The 16218-nt window shown below is 37.7% G+C and overlaps 1 protein-coding gene across 1 annotated transcript; it reads left to right on the plus strand.

The window, feature by feature from the left end:
* Positions 1-1142: 1142 nt before the first annotated feature.
* Positions 1143-15661, plus strand: LOC139958347 (NADH-ubiquinone oxidoreductase 75 kDa subunit, mitochondrial-like). The gene is made up of 18 exons (XM_071955349.1): positions 1143-1301; positions 2039-2204; positions 2727-2834; positions 3517-3675; positions 4400-4542; positions 5380-5443; positions 6455-6509; positions 6930-7096; positions 7610-7759; positions 8526-8585; positions 8780-8865; positions 9319-9514; positions 9989-10210; positions 10964-11117; positions 11778-11889; positions 12658-12721; positions 13519-13653; positions 14679-15661. Exons 2-18 carry the CDS (start codon positions 2043-2045, stop codon positions 14811-14813), a joined length of 2172 nt encoding a protein of 723 aa, XP_071811450.1. The 5' UTR covers positions 1143-1301; positions 2039-2042; the 3' UTR covers positions 14814-15661.
* The last annotated feature ends 557 nt before the right edge of the window (positions 15662-16218 follow it).

Here is a 16218-nt window from a genome sequence, read left to right on the forward strand (position 1 = left end):
AACTAAAGTTAATCGATTTTGAAAAAATAAAAATTAACCATTTTTCTTATCATTACACATTACGTATATACAGCGCGTTTAGAGATGTCCGTATCGGGGTTAAAACTTTAAGGGAATTTTTGGTCAAGAAATCATTTTTGTTACCGATAGTAGAGGTATATCACGTGAAAGATGAACCTGTCTACTTTAATGTGATGCTAACCGGACATGCCAGTAGGCTCCATAACTAAAATTAATTGATTTTGAAGAAGAAAAAAAAAATATCAATATTTTAAAACGTTTAGGCCACTTTTGGTCAAAAAAATCGGCTTTGTTACCGATAGTAGGTATTACACGTGAAAGAAGAAATTGTTTTCTTTGATTTGATGCTAACCGGACCTCCTAACTAGGTCGATAACTCAAATTAACCGATTTTGAAATAATAATACGTTTGGATCATAACACATTACCGCGCGTTTCGAGCTAATTTTCCCATTTGCATCCCACTCCTGTTAGGATCGAACGGTTTGTAGCCATCGAATTTCAATAAATCAAAGTGTTACTGGCTGTTTTTTCATACCACTTGTAAGAGGAATAACTTAACATCGTCATTGTACCCCTCTTGACTGTTGCATATTCTCATAAATTAATTGTTTAGACATTTGAAAAAAAAAGAAAAAAAATGGTATAAAAATTGCCGCCATTTACGCCTTTCTCCACAAGATTTGGTAGGATCACAAGTTTCAGTTCAATATGGATGCAGATTTCGTCCACCATTAAATTCCAAAATTATATTACATGAAAGAGCAACAACTCATCTCTCATATGGTGCAATTATTGGCATTTTACAGTATTCATAGCGTTAATTATTATCGCTTTAAAACAGGTACGAAAAAGTAGCAGTCTTGTTATTGTCCGCTAATTTAGGCTGCCCTTAGTGGCTGCTGGGGATCAACTTTCCCGCCACAGCGTACCCAGCGCTCGTCACAGTGTACAAACATCAGCGGCCAACGGCGTGTAACGTTGATGTATACACTATTGGCTGCTGTTAGTGGCTGCTCTTAGTGGCTGCTACGTTCAAACAGGTGTGTAAAAGAAAGCAAGATGGTAAAAGTTTTGTGGCCATATTTTGATGTAAAGTCTAGCCAAAGATATATCTGATTGGGGGCGACAAATACATTTACGTAATCGTCAAACTGGGTTACTGCTCTGTGCATCTACAACTTACAAGTTATTTCCAATACTACGGCACACTAGTGTGTAAGACTGGTGCCGATATTTCGGAACTTTCTTCCATCCTTGAGAAGAGGTTGAAGATCGAGGTAGCGTAATCAAGAAACATTCCAAATATTGATGATTCGTTGGTTACTTGCCGTCGTATTTCTTTTTAAGACATATTGAACTAAGTTAGGATAGGTTACCATCAGCCCGTTGTTAGTCAATGTTAGGCTAATGTAGCCCTTTTTTGGAACCTGGATAGGTCTCACGTTAGGCTAAATTTAGACCTAAATGATTTGGGATGGCTGAAAGGCTCCGAATATTCCAATGGAGCGCTTAAATGTTTTCTGACAGGTTGTGCAGTCAGCTATTTCATTTTGTTTGATTTTTGGAATGATGACTTACCCTTTGTAGTTTGTACTGTCTGTTGTGTAAGTGTAATTTGTAAATATGTAAGGCTTAGGCTAGCCTAACCTATATGCTAATGCTATACAGTAAATGGGTTACATCAGTATGTTGATTCTAAGAATAATACTTAGTTAAGTTTGCTGATGCTAACTACCATAGATATGTCAATATTCATACAATATACCGTTGAACCGCTATTTCCTGGAGATCTTTCTGGGACTTGTGCAAGGCAGCTTATTAGAAAAGGTGATTAAGAAAGGTCTTTGTTGTATGTACTTTTGATAGAGACCTTGGGTCACTACCATCACTACACTGCCTCACAAGTTTGCTTACATGTTAAGAGACATCAACAAATTACAGTGAAGAAGTGTAACAAACATGACTTTGTGTGTAAATTATTAATCCCCTTTCACCTTCTCTGGATTGCAATCAGTGCGATGTTCCGGTTATCTGCATCAAGAGTGTGGCAGCTGTCCCACAAACTGACAGCCCCTTTAGGAGCCAGGGCTAATTCCGGTACTTCACCAGCACCAGAGAAGATCGAAGTATTCGTGGATGACCAACCTGTTTATGTTGACCCAGGAACAACTGTCCTTCAGGTATGATTATAATCATGATGTGTGAAAGGTACTGTATCTTTCTTCACTGTCCCATTGTCATTTATCACGTTAAGTAAATCTAGCTTCATACATGTGACATATTTTGATCTCACTTTTCATTGAAATGTCTCCTCAAGTTCTTTGCAAAACTTCACCATTCCTTATGGAGTTGGCTAGACAGTAATGATAATGTAAGATAATTTCAGCTCCAATTCATAGTCTACTTTACAATTGCAATATAGAATTTTTATTTCTCCATTGCAACATTCACAAATTATTTCTCCCATCTCCATTTCTTGGTAATTTCTTCCAATGCCCTCCAACCTTCTCTGTTGTTGTTTGACTACTGACTTACAGTCAACAGTAAATAATCAATATTTGTTAACTTCATGAAAATGTTGCTGAACCCTTGGATAGAAACATACACTTATCATTTTGTACATATAAATAGCATACATGTGCAGTGTCTATCCTTAATGGTGTTAGTCTTTCAATATTCTTTTCTTTTGTTTTATTTTCTAGGCATGTGCTCAAGTTGGGATTGAGATTCCAAGGTTTTGCTACCATGACCGCCTCTCAGTGGCCGGCAATTGTAGAATGTGCCTTGTGGAGGTAGAAAAGTCTGTCAAGGTATGTTAACGACTTTCAGAGCAACAAAGCACATGCATGCTAAGAATGTAGGTGGAATAGTTAATGAATATTGAGGCATGTTTTCCAAGGACTTTGAATAAAATGAGAGATGGGGTGGAATGGGGGGGGGGATAGGTGTAGGACCAATGTGCTATGGTGTTGATATTGCCGGGCCATGCTCACATGAAAATCAGAGCTGTGGAGTTTACTGGCTGGCCCAGGCTCCTCTGATGCCCCCCCCCCCCTCACACCTCCCTCTTCTCTTAATGTTGGAGGCCTTATGTTGAGAACACCTAGTTGATTTTCCAACATGTGACCTGCAGTGTTGTAAAAATATTAACAGCCTAAAGAATTTCTGTATCATGTTTTTAAAGCAAATAATGAATTGAATAGTAAATCAAATTGAATGGCTTAGTAAAAAGCTTGAACCATTTTAGACAAGACACAATAATGTGTGGTTCTACCACAGAACAATGAATTACATCTTTCATTGAAAATGGGAAACATATTTTATCTGATGGGAAGTATACCATAGGTTGTATAAACTTCCTACTGGATAATACAGCTCCCTTTGAGGTTACTAATGAAGTGCAGCCCCTCCCCCCCACAAAATGAAAAGTTACTAATGAAGTGCAACCATCACACAAATGAAATTTGCAATGAACTCATTTGTCTTCAACAGCCTGTTGCTGCGTGTGCTATGCCCGTTATGAAAGGCTGGAGAATCAAACCAAACTCGGAGATGTCTCGTAAAGCCAGAGAAGGTGTCATGGAATTTCTTCTGATGAATCATCCTTTGGACTGTCCCATTTGTGACCAGGGTGGAGAATGTGATCTTCAGGTATATACCATTCTCTGTTTTTGATATTAATGTCAGGCCTGGATGGCAATTCTTTTATGAAGCTGAGCAGACACCTTGTGCATGTTATAGTAGAATCAGATTGGGCTCCTTACACTTCATGTAAGGTGGCTATCTAATTTTACAGTGGTGGATTTTTTAAACAATTTGGAAGAGCATTATATTGTGGATTTCTTCTGAAGGAATGACTCATCTTACTGTTGCCAGCCAGGGCTTGAACACACCACCTTCCAGTTGTCAGTGTTTCATTGCTTGTAGTGCCACTGCCTTTATCCACTTAACCATAGCACTGGTCGTGTATAGAATTTTCACCATTACAAGGAAGTAAGCATTATCAGTTCCATTTTCACACATGTTACACGTAATTGAGCAATTATAAAAAAAAGTACCCGAGGTCGGAGGGGGGGGGGAGGGGTTGGAAGTTACATTGTGGATCTTTCCTGCAAAGTACAGTAAGATTGGATATCGGTAAATGAATTACTAAAATCAAACAGTTGTGAATTACACAAATGTTAAATAAGATATGTAAGGCATCTTTTAAATTGATGAATATTGAACGTTGATATCGTCACTAAATTAAGAAGTTGACTTTATCCTTTCAGGTTTGTAAGCATCTTTCTTGAATCTCCAGGATTTCTTTAGTGATGGCTAGTCTGTAGTAAATTATCTTTTTGACATTGTTATCTATTTTTTTTCTGTTTCACAGGATCAATCAATGGCATTTGGTAGTGATAGAAGCCGGTTTGTCGATAACCAGTTCACAGGAAAAAGGGCTGTTCAAGACAAGAATGTTGGTCCGTTAATCAAAACTATTATGACACGTTGCATACACTGTACCAGATGCATTAGGTAAATGCTTCTTATTCAAGTTCTCTTGTGTACGAAAGACTAATGCAGCCATGCCCCCCAAAAAATATAAACCACTGATATACATACAAGACAAAAAAATTTAACGACAAACTAAACTTTTAAACGAAACACAAAGTTTAAAACCGAAAAAAAAAAATATTGGAATAAAAAAAAAAAGTACTAATCAAAAATATTTGTTTTTGGTATTAAATTTTTTTTTTTTAAATTTTTAAATGTTTGTTTTTCATTTTAAAAGTATTGTTTCTCTTTGAAGATTTTTTGTCTTCTATATATACCCATGGTTTATATATTTTATTGGCACGGCCGTATTAGTCTTTTTCGTTTTAAAATGTTTGTTTTTGGTTTTAAACATTTTGTCTTCTATATATCTCCATGGTTTTAAAAATTTTGTCTTCTATATATATCCATGGTTTATATAATGTTTGGGCATAGTCGCATTAGTCTTCTGTACTTGTGTTATGTTGTATTTAATCGTCCTCTGTCTTGTCAGAGTTTTCCCCAAAAATAGAAATTTTCTGACATCAGTTCCAACAATGGTAAAGCTGAGGTAAAGGGTGAACCATCCTATGTTCTCAAACAAACAAAAAATTCCATTATTGTCCTTATGGGTTCGTGGTGGCTGAAAAAGATGTAGACCCATACATGAGATGATCATGTAATTAACACTGGTTTGATTCAAGCCTTACCTTCTTTCTCTCTAATGAGTATTCAGTAAGGTATGAATATTGAACCAGGAGTTTTCAAGTGTTGTACAAGATCACTCATATTGTTTGTAAAACCTGTGGCTTCTTATATCTTTTCATCTTCAACTTTCAGGTTTGCCAGTGAGATTGCTGGGGTGGACGACCTAGGAACCACAGGAAGAGGAGGTAGCATGGAAGTAAGTTATACACTGACCGTACGTGCTGACTTATCACTGTCATAGTAAATCATGCACGATAGATTCTACCATCGTTGTCTTCCAGTTCTATGTCCTATATGTCAATATCACATAGTTTATCCTGATTTGGATGTGTTCCTCTCACATTTCTTTTGTTTAGTGTTAATTTTGTGTTGAGTTGCTAGTACATGACAATTAATCTATGTGCCTTAAGTTATTGAAATGTTAATGAGCAAAACTGCGTCACAGATGAATAATCAATGTGCATGACATTAAAAGTAGAACTAACATGATTCGTTTTCAAACTGATTGTGGTTGGAGGTATCCAAGTTCTTGAAGAGACTGTATTGTGGAGCAGAAATTAGAATGTTTGTATGATACTTGAATCCAGTAAAAAGATAGCCTTTTTCAGCTTGTAGTACTAAACAACTCTGTGAATAGAAGGTCTTTATGGAAAAACTTGAACTTCGGCATACCTATATGCTATGAAACTGTTGAAAAAGGAAACTGTGTTCAAAGTTTCTCAATCAAAACTGGTCATTTTGGCGCATCTAGAGCTCTCTTTGGTATCACTTCATAAGCCCTTAACGTCCCAGTATGTGTTTGCCGATGAATTTCGGAGAAGAAAAACTTCAGAAGCAGATTCAATGATTCTTGTTCTAAATGCTTAACGACAGATAATTCAATAAAAATAATGAATATTGATATGGAAATTGCATAGAATGGTGTCTTTTAGTCGAAGTTTAAATTTGGCAAACACGTCCTGTGAAACATAAACTTCACAGGCTTGTATGCATAATAACATTTGTGTCATGTGTAAATGGTTTACTGTATGTAATATAAACTTATCACACAGGTGTGGAATTCCGAGATTCGATTGATGTGCTATTTCAAGGAAACCCGCAATCAGCTCTACCTTTAATTACCTTTAACTACCTTTAATTAATCTTGACTCATTCTCTCAATTTCTCATCAGTAATTGTGATTTGCATTCTTTTATCTTGTCCACAGGTTGGAACATACATAGAGAAAATGTTTGCATCAGAACTCTCTGGCAATATTATAGGTAAATTTGTCATTCCTAATATGCTTTTTTTCTTTTTGAGGACATCTATTCATTTGATCATTTTTGTCTAGAATTTGATCTAGATATTATATTTATGATTATTTAAATGCTATTCAAGACATAAAAGCTGTATAAGACCAAAAAGGGCAGGATAGACGTTCGCTTTCACGTGGCTCAAAAGACCAAATTTATCAAGGCTTAATGGTGACGGCCTTGTGATCATAAATTGGGACTTAAAAACCCATAAGATCAGTTGCAGTCTCATTTATTAATATAACAATAAAGATATCTCAGAATATTGTATAAACTTGTAGTATTCAGTAAATTGCTGTATTTTTTTTTATTTGGAAGAAAATTTGAGAGACTTGGAAAGAATTAAGCAAAAAAGTCAGTCACATAATTTCTCTCCACTCTGTACAGATCTCTGTCCAGTCGGTGCGTTGACCTCGAAACCCTACGCTTTCACGTCGAGACCCTGGGAGACCAGGAAGACCGAATCTGTGGACATCCTGGACGCAGTCGGCAGTAACATCGTGGTCAGCACGAGGGGTGGGGAAGTCATGAGGATCCTTCCAAGATTACATGAAGTAAGTCGTTAATCATCATATAACTAAGTAAACACATGTGTAACCATGTATGGAAGATTATCTAAACTGGATGTGATTCTCTTTGCCCAGTGTGAAAAATTTACCCAAGTTACAGGAATATTTAGAATAAAGAATGTTGATCCAGACATATGGTTAGTGACCATGTCAGGTTGGCAATATGAGATTACCATCTGGAATATGTTAATCTGGGTATAACAAAGCCGATTTATCATGAAAATTAGATGAATTTCTACATAACCTCAAAAATGTGTGGCAGTTTTGCACACAAACACCTAGTGCTTTGCGATAAACAAAATCAATAAACATTGAAAGTGCCATTCAGATGGCAAACGTTAAAGTATATAACTGCAGCCGACTGGAGGGATTGTCTCTGGGACAGGTTATCATTGACCAGGGGTAAACTGACATCAGTAAAGCGATTTGAGACCTATTGCTGGTATAAAGCGCTATATAAAAATCGAATATTATTAATAGTATTATAATTATCTGCAGGATATTAACGAAGAGTGGATTTCAGACAAGACCAGATTTGCGTACGATGGGTTGAAGAGGCAGAGATTGACAGTACCGATGGTGAAGAGCGAGGAGGGTAACCTGGTACCGTCCGACTGGCAGGAGGCGCTACAGAAAGTAGCCATTCAGGTAACCCTAACATCTAATTAACTTCCATACTATTAAGATACTGGGTTACTTGACACGACAGATTAGGGTCACTCAAATCAGTATTTTGGAGGGTCCCGTACTCGGTGGAGGTCAAAGGTGATTTCGTTTCTTGTAGGTATTTTTTGCCAGAAGAGAGAATGTGTCAGTCCTTCATTTCTTTCTAATGTAACTCGTAGCATAAGACTTGCTTTTAGTTGCTTTTAGTAAAAGGTACACCAGTATGGCAAGAGTATGTCTACTTGCTCTTAGCAAAATGTACACCAGTATGGCAAGAGTATGTCTACTTGCTATTAGTGAAAGGTACACCAGTATGGCAAGAGTATGTCTACTTGCTCTTAGCAAAAGGTACACCAGTATGGCAAGAGTATGTCTACTTGCTATTAGTGAAAGGTACACCAGTATGGCAAGAGTATGTCTACTTGCTCTTAGCAAAAGGTACACCAGTATGGCAAGAGTTTGTCTACTTGCAGTTAGTGAAAGGTACACCAGTTTGGAAAGAGTATTTCTAATTGCTTTGCTAGATAAAACAAAAAAAGGTCTGCTTGTATGCCAGTCAGGAATTTATAGCCACAAGAACAAAGAGAATATTTCTGAATATCTTGGAGCACATTAGGCACATCAGAGACTATCCATATAAACAAATTATAATTTAACTGTAGAGGTTCATATAATGATTGGTTAGCTGTTTGTCAAGTACAGAGAGGAATATAACCTTCCAATTTGGATTATTCTTCGTCTTCCTCAGCTGAACACTGTCGATGGGTCCGAGATTGCTGCCATTGCGGGTGGTCTGGCCGATGCAGAGGTACGTCTTCTCGTATTTATATATATATTTGTGTAGGGTGAGATGAATATAGTACTACAAGTAGAATGGAATTGTCTTTAAATTCAGAAACTGTCAAAAGTGTCACCTGACGTAGAGGTGAAGAGGTTAACCCCTCTGTCTCTCTCCCTCTCTCTAGGTACAGCTGTAATATTGTTTTATCTTTTGTTTTCTAGGCCCTGGTGTCCCTGAAAGACTTCTTGAACAGATTAGGCTCTGAGGCTCTTTGCACAGAGGAAGTATTTCCCATGGACGCATCAGGGTAAGTCTACTTTTATTGGTATTAGTCCTAATGTTCTCTCTCCCTGAGTAAAATTAAAATATATTAGTGGTATGACATATGAAGTCAGTCTCTTAGATTCATATTTAACATCCATGATTATAAATTGTCAATTGTCAACAACTCCGTAACTGGACGACATACATTAATCTTGGAGTGACACAAACTGGGGACCCAATGATTGGAAGGCACCGGCGTTAACCACTGAGCTAACACTCCTTTTTATTGAATTATGTGGTGACTCTTATTGTAGCCAAGGTATCCAGGAGGGCCAACGAGAGGCAATAATCTAAACCAGGATTGAAATGGCTAGCACCCCTTCTGACCCAGGTGTGTAGTCCTAATGATGACCAACAAAGCTAAATATAGAAAATGAAAGGAAGAGAAATAACCAAATCAAAACTGATTTATGAAAATTCCCTCATTTCTTTCTAGCACCGATCTAAGATCCAACTATCTCCTAAACACAAGTATCTCCGGAGTAGAAGAGGCAGACCTGGTCCTCCTGGTGGGTACCAACCCCCGTTTCGAAGCACCCTTGTTCAACGCCAGACTTCGTAAGAACTGGATCCATAATGATCTGGAGGTCGCGATGGTTGGATCAAAGGTCGACCTAACCTTTGACTACGAGGTAAAGTCAGCTGTTTCTTACTTTTCAGTTTGTGTTCTCTCTGAGTATACTTTATATTATGTTTAAATGATTAATGGTCGCTGCCAAACCTTGGTATTGTAAGGTTTAAGGTCTATTGTAATTTGTTGTTGCTGTTGTCATAGGGATGCATGGGATAGAAAGCAGACTGAGTAATACCAGGGTGGGAATACTATCCAGTTAATAACAGCCACAAAGGGGTGGTTGGGAAAATAACCCGAAATAGTTAAAATGATATATTACTTTTGTTTGAGGGATTTTTGTTTGAGGGATAAAATACTCTTTTTGGAAGTAGGTTTGGGAGATTTAATATCTTTTGTCTTTGTTGTTATTGTAGTTGGTCTTCAGTTTTTGTTTCATTCTTTATTTTGAAACATATATTTCAATGTCTAGAATTTTTATATTGTGAATTTTGAGCCTTTTGTCAAAAATCTTCATAATTTGTTCTGCTCTCAGCATCTTGGAGATTCGGTTGACATCCTCCAGGAGTTAGCTTCTGGTAAACATCCCTTCACTCAGAAGCTCTCGTCAGCCAAGAGGCCCATGGTGGTAGTCGGAAGCGGAGCCCTCCAAAGAGAGGATGGAGCTGCCATTCATTCTGCTCTCACCTCCTTATCACAGAAACTAAGAGCAGGATCAGATAGCAGTGATTGGAAAGTCTTAAATGTGCTGCACAGGGTAAGAAAGAAATCCCGTAAGATTACTCTGCCTAGCATAGTTACCAAACCCCACTTATCTACGAAGACAACTCGTTTTAAATTTGTACAGTCAAGAGGCCCATGGAGGTAGAGGTGGGTGGAGGCCTTGGATGAGAGGATGGAGCTGCCATCCACTCTCCTCTCTCTCACCTCTATATCGCAGAAAACTAAGAGCAGGACAGACAATTGAACTAAATTATCCTTGTGTTCTTTATGATGTACAATTCTTTATTCACAATCGCAAAACAGACAGTGGACTCAGTATCGTGAATATAATGAGTTTTAATTAGTTCTGGACCATATTTATGGAAAATCGCTCAAATCGATCACGGGGCAAAAGTGCTTTTGCTGCTGCTGCCCCTTCTCTGTGGAACAGTCTTCCAGAACATGTAAAACACAGTACATGTCTTGCTTCTTTTAAACACTCTCACAAGACTCATCTGATGAAAACTGTTTAATTAATTGTTCACTGTTGCCCATTTTTGCTTGCATTTTTGTCTTGTACTATGTTTACTGTTTTTGTTTTGCTGTTGCACTGTTTGTGTCACTGCGCCATGAGCGTCTTTTTTGACGGATACCAGCGCATTATAAATGTCCATTATTATTATTATTATTAAAATGACCAACTTGTGAACGGTGTTGTTGTGTCTTTCATTGGTATTTCAACCGTTTTGTTATTTGGTATGTATGTTTTTTTTTTAAATATCCCGGTGGTGTACCTTCTCATGCACAGGTTGCCAGCCAGGTCGCTGCCCTCGATTTGGGGTACCAAGCTGGCGTCGACGCCATCCGGGCTAATCCACCAAAAGTTCTCTACCTCCTAGGAGCAGATGAAGGGACCATTACCAGAGAGGACCTTCCAGCTGACTGTTTTATAGTCTACCAAGGTATTTCACCAATGAAAATAACATTGAACTTTTCATTATTGATTACATGACCCAGAAGACTATTGTTATTACATGACCTTAACTAGTATTACGTATGGTAGACTAGTGTTACGTATACCCTCCCAGCAGACAGGTTTAAGATAGTACGTAACTGTGCATTTTGTACCACATGCCCTAGAATTGGATTACGTTCACTGTTGCTTATTACAGGACCTACATGTACATAAAAGTATGATATAAATTGGATAAGCAATTGCATTACAGTTCATGTTTTAGAAATCTCATTCAGCCTCTTACAAGTGTGACTCATTGTTAATTTTCTTTGCATAAACTGGTTAATAATACAGGTTTAATAGGTAACACAATAAAATGTTCCTGATCAAATCCAACGTCAAAACTGCAATTTGCAAATGTTTCCCTTAGTTCATTTTATCAACCTGAAAATGTTATTATTCACACAAGGAATGATTTAATTCATTTATCAGATTAGTAAAAATCATGTGATACGCATTGATTCCATTCACGTCTAAATTTGACTGAACGAAGCTCTACCAGAATAGCCATTGATTTCTTCTGCCTTACCTCTTTTACTATTTCATTTACCAAGACTGCTTGTGTGTTTATTAGATATCTTTTCTTTCATCATGATGTACCTATCAGGTCACCATGGTGATGCGGGTGCAATAATGGCGGATGTCGTGTTGCCGGGAGCAGCCTACACAGAAAAAGATGCGACGTATATCAACACAGAAGGAAGAGCCCAACAAACAAAGTAGGTGTAGTCATTATTCTATCCTCCTTTTTACTTTTTTCTCCCTCTTTTTAAAATTATACAAGTATCACAAGTTTACATCATCTTTTCAACTGACAATAGTAAACCTTGTGGATATTACTTCGTATCCTGGCACAAAGTCAATATTTTGACCACCTCGGTTTACTTCGATAGGTTTTTTGATTAGGTAGAATGTTAAGATGTGACGGGATGAGGAAACGAATTTCATGGATATTTTATGAACTATATTTTCTTTCTTTCTTGGAACAAAGTAATGTAACCAGCTGTTTATTAGTCAATGACTGTGATAAATATGCAAGACAGAATTATAAATATTTATTTTTTTGTTTTTGTGGTGCTTTTGCATTGCTGATTACATGGGTAGGAAGATCTGAAACAAGCGGCACAATTAATGAGAAAGTTAATGCTGTACGGTGGTCATCTTAAAAACCAAAAGGAATATTTAAGGCATATATTCTGCGATGAAATTATCCCATCTTGTCAGAGTTTCCTTCACCAGCAATAGATATTAAGGGAAAGTCATTCTTTATTGAACCATAAACTGATATAGTCTTGATGGATTGCTGTCAGAAATTAAGTATATATTCATCTTTGGTTCAGTGAATATTTGTATCATCCCTTAATGGTTCATGGATGGAACAAATGAGAGAACCTCTGTTTTAGACTATCAGTCTCTCAAAGATTACAACTTGACTTTGACCTTTTTTTTTATTTTTTTTTTACCCATGCTACCTTCGTCTCCCTTAGACTTGCAGTCAGTCCACCAGGATATGCACGAGAAGACTGGAAGATCATCAGAGCTCTCTCAGAGGTAACTAAGGAATCAGAGGGTTGGGGAAGGGAGAAATGAAGAGATGGGAAGAAGTGGGTGTGCAAGTTGAAAAGCATCACAAAGGTTATGGTTTGAAGGAGTCAGGGTTGGGTTTAGTCAGGGTTGGGTTTACTTGACCTGTAAGATATGAGCATCTACCAGGGGAAGGATTGAAGGGTCTCCGGAAGGGTCTGATTATGAAGGGAAGATGATGGTAACTGCTTGAAGGGTTCAGAGTGGGCATTTATGTTTGATGTTGCCCAGACAGGGGTATTTAGAGGTACTGAGCAGGGTAGGATTTAACAGGACATTTATTCAAGGGGAGAGAGTCAGAACCACTTTGATCTCAAGGGAGGTTAGCTACATCAGTCAGACATTCGAGTACCAAGTATGAAGAATTCAAATGTACAGTTTGGATTTAGTAGAACCACAAATTACCTTGTAAGCACTCACCAAAAACACTTTCAGAAACCCTTCAAGTTTAACATTAAAATTTGTCTCTGGAACATTTTTGGGGTGCAATTAACAATGCTCTTCCAAATTTCATTTGTAAAGAAATGCATAAGACATGTCATAGTGTTATAATTGTATACCTTGTAACAGATTTCGATTGGTAATCAGCTTCGGTGTTTTTTTTTTGTGGTCTTGGTTGAGCAAATGTAAGTGAACAGTGACCATAGTCTACAGAGCCAACCAACTTTCACTCACAGGCCTGTAAACTCTTAAAAATCTTAAAAATAAAAATCTTATAGATCTTAAAAATCCTTTCTCTCTTTCTCCCTTGATGCTTCTGTCAGGTCTCCGGACAGACATTGCCGTACGATGATATCAGAGATGTAATGCGCCGCCTCACACAGGTCTCACCAAACCTGACCCGCTACGGAGAGGTAGAAGAGGCTAACTTCTTCGCCCAAGCTCATTCCTTGGCTCAGGTTGGTATACGTAATACTAACAGGGTTCGTAACGGGGTGTACACCATGTCGGCACCACAGTGTTTGTAAACATATAGTCACTAGTAGAGTGGTATACACAATACACAACTTCATGTGGTGCATTGTTCAAGTTTCACCATTGGGGTCAGCCTGTATCTTGCAAAATATGCACTGCTCAGGTTGCTATGAAGAATGCTGATGTAACAGCAGGTCAGTGTCTGATTATCCAGTAGGCAGGTGAGGCAAGGGCCTAGGGGCCACAAATTTCAGGGGACTGGTCAGATCAAAAGACCTCTGTGATCACTGCCAGGCCAGACCTGCCAACTTTCTACTTTCAGGTTGCTCCTGCAACACTTCATGGAGTAGGTAGGGGCAACATAGGGGCCACAAGGGTTTCATACCAGCACTGTGGGTGAACCCAGGTTACATAAAAAACATATATTTGCTGTCAGGCTTAGGATAAGTATATAAGTAGCTGTGGCCTGTCTGTTACATTATCAGTGATTCAACTGAGGTACATGTTGATACTACCATGAACATAGCCGAATAGTAAGGTAGTTTAGTATAAAGTATTAGAATGATAATTTTATACTTCTGATGTTTAATTGGTTCACCATTTGGTGTGTCCTGTTATTGTAGAAAGAATGCCAATTGCTCCTTGCAAAAACTGTTTTGTTAATACCCACAATATTAATTTTTTGAAAAAAAATTCATGTGATATATGTGTTCTTATGCAGTGCAGCTATAAGCATTCATCTAATATATGTGTCCTTGTGCAGTGTTACTGTAAAAATTGTTACCTTCTTCAGGAGAGCCAGTGCCCCTTGCTGGTTTCATCCGCAGTATTTTCTGATGTGTGAATAATTTGTAAGCAAGCCAAACCAGCACATACAGCTACTTTCATTACAATGTGAAGAAACCCTTCTGTTATCCTACCACACTAAGTGGACAGGAGTAACATACTTAGGAGACCTCATGACACTTTTAACGGTTTTCTGTCGTTTTCCGTTTTTTTCTCTCCACAGCTGGTCAAAACCAAATTTTCAAAAGATCCTCTTACACCCAAACAGACGTCACTTAAAGATTTCTACATGACAGACTCCATCAGTAGGGCGTCCAGAACGATGGCCAAGTGCATTCAAGCAGTTTCTAAGAAGTAATATATATTAATAGGAGAAACAAGAAAATGTGAAAGATTTCGTTAAGGCTATGATGGTTGGCATATAACGAACAGTATAGTGTTATGGTAACAGACATGTTTGATGTGCTACACACAAAGTCTTTTAAGGGGAGGGGCTGGAGAAAGGGAGACGGGGAATATCACGCTTAGTAAATGCACATGGCTCAGTTACATACTGTGTAGGACATTTGTGGTGCATATAACAGCCATAGAGACGTAATTAAATGTTCATTGCCATGGTAACATCGTGTTGTGCCTCCAAATTTCCTATTAAAAATCGTCTATACAGTCACACTATGGAAAGTGTGTACTGAAACTTTGTTTGCAGTGGCTCTTTTCATTTTCCCTTCCCAAATGTACCGCCCCTCCCCCCCCCCACCCCAACAGGAACACTTCTTCTGTATCAAGATGTCCACATCCCATTCCGGAACCTCTTGTTTCTTTTCCATATATGCTTGGCTTAGTTTGAATTACTGGCATTCGGTATCATCAGTTTACTTGCAATTTAAAGTTCTGCTTTTTTGCTAGCAATTATTTTTCTAGCAATTTATGAACTGTTGAATTTTTAACTGGTGAATGCATGTAATTACTATTTATGGAGTATTACCAAACACACTGCTCTCTTAAATGTTAAATAATATAGTGAAATTGTTATCGAAACTGCTGTGAAGGAGCATAAGAGTTTGTCTGTTACAGAACCTGGAGGGACAGAAAAAATGTTGTTTTGACTTCCAAGGGATATATTCTTGATTGGAATTGTGTATAAGTCAATGAAGAGAGAAGACAAATTTTAATAAACATGAGAATGTTGAATATTCATAGAGAGTATCCTCTTGATTTTAATGTGTCTTTTTCTGTTGTACTTGTAAATTACAATTTGAATTTAAAGATGCTCAATGTTCAGGGAATTGGAAGATGTTAAAGAATTTGCTAGATATGACACAAAAGTACACATCCTTGGGTTTCTTTAACAGTTTTGGAATGATTTTATCCATGGGTTTGACAATTTCTTTGACATTTTATTCGTAACCTAGCATTCAAATGTGACATAAACTGAATATGGGTGGTGGTAATCACTGATTTTGTAATGAATACCACCATCAAATCCCACTCTTTTGAAAGGAAGTCCACTTTGTTCCCCTTCAAACTTTGGTCTTGTATTTGTTCTTTGGCAAGCCTCTTCAAATAGTTAAGTACCTTGTTTTTAACAAATAAATATGTATATGGTAAGGCTACAATTGAGAAGGGTTGTCCCAACTCCTTCATCTTTCATTGCAATTGCATGATGACCCTCGCTAACGGGACTGTTGGAAACTGCCATAGAAAAGTTCCTTACAAATGCGAGGGCGCTACCTAGACTAATATTACAGAGCGGTATACAAAAT

The sequence above is a fragment of the Apostichopus japonicus genome, chromosome 18 (assembly GCF_037975245.1).
Source record: "Apostichopus japonicus isolate 1M-3 chromosome 18, ASM3797524v1, whole genome shotgun sequence".
NCBI lineage: Eukaryota > Metazoa > Echinodermata > Holothuroidea > Aspidochirotida > Stichopodidae > Apostichopus > Apostichopus japonicus.

Excerpts from the sequence above, each read along its gene's own strand:
- LOC139958347 (XM_071955349.1), top strand. The coding sequence starts at position 2,043 with ATGTTCCGGTTATCTGCATCAAGAGTGTGGCAGCTGTCCCACAAACTG. Across the intron at positions 2,835-3,516 it reads AGGTAGAAAAGTCTGTCAAG|CCTGTTGCTGCGTGTGCTAT; the intron begins GTATGTTAACGA and ends TGTCTTCAACAG. Across the intron at positions 11,890-12,657 it reads GGAAGAGCCCAACAAACAAA|ACTTGCAGTCAGTCCACCAG; the intron begins GTAGGTGTAGTC and ends CGTCTCCCTTAG.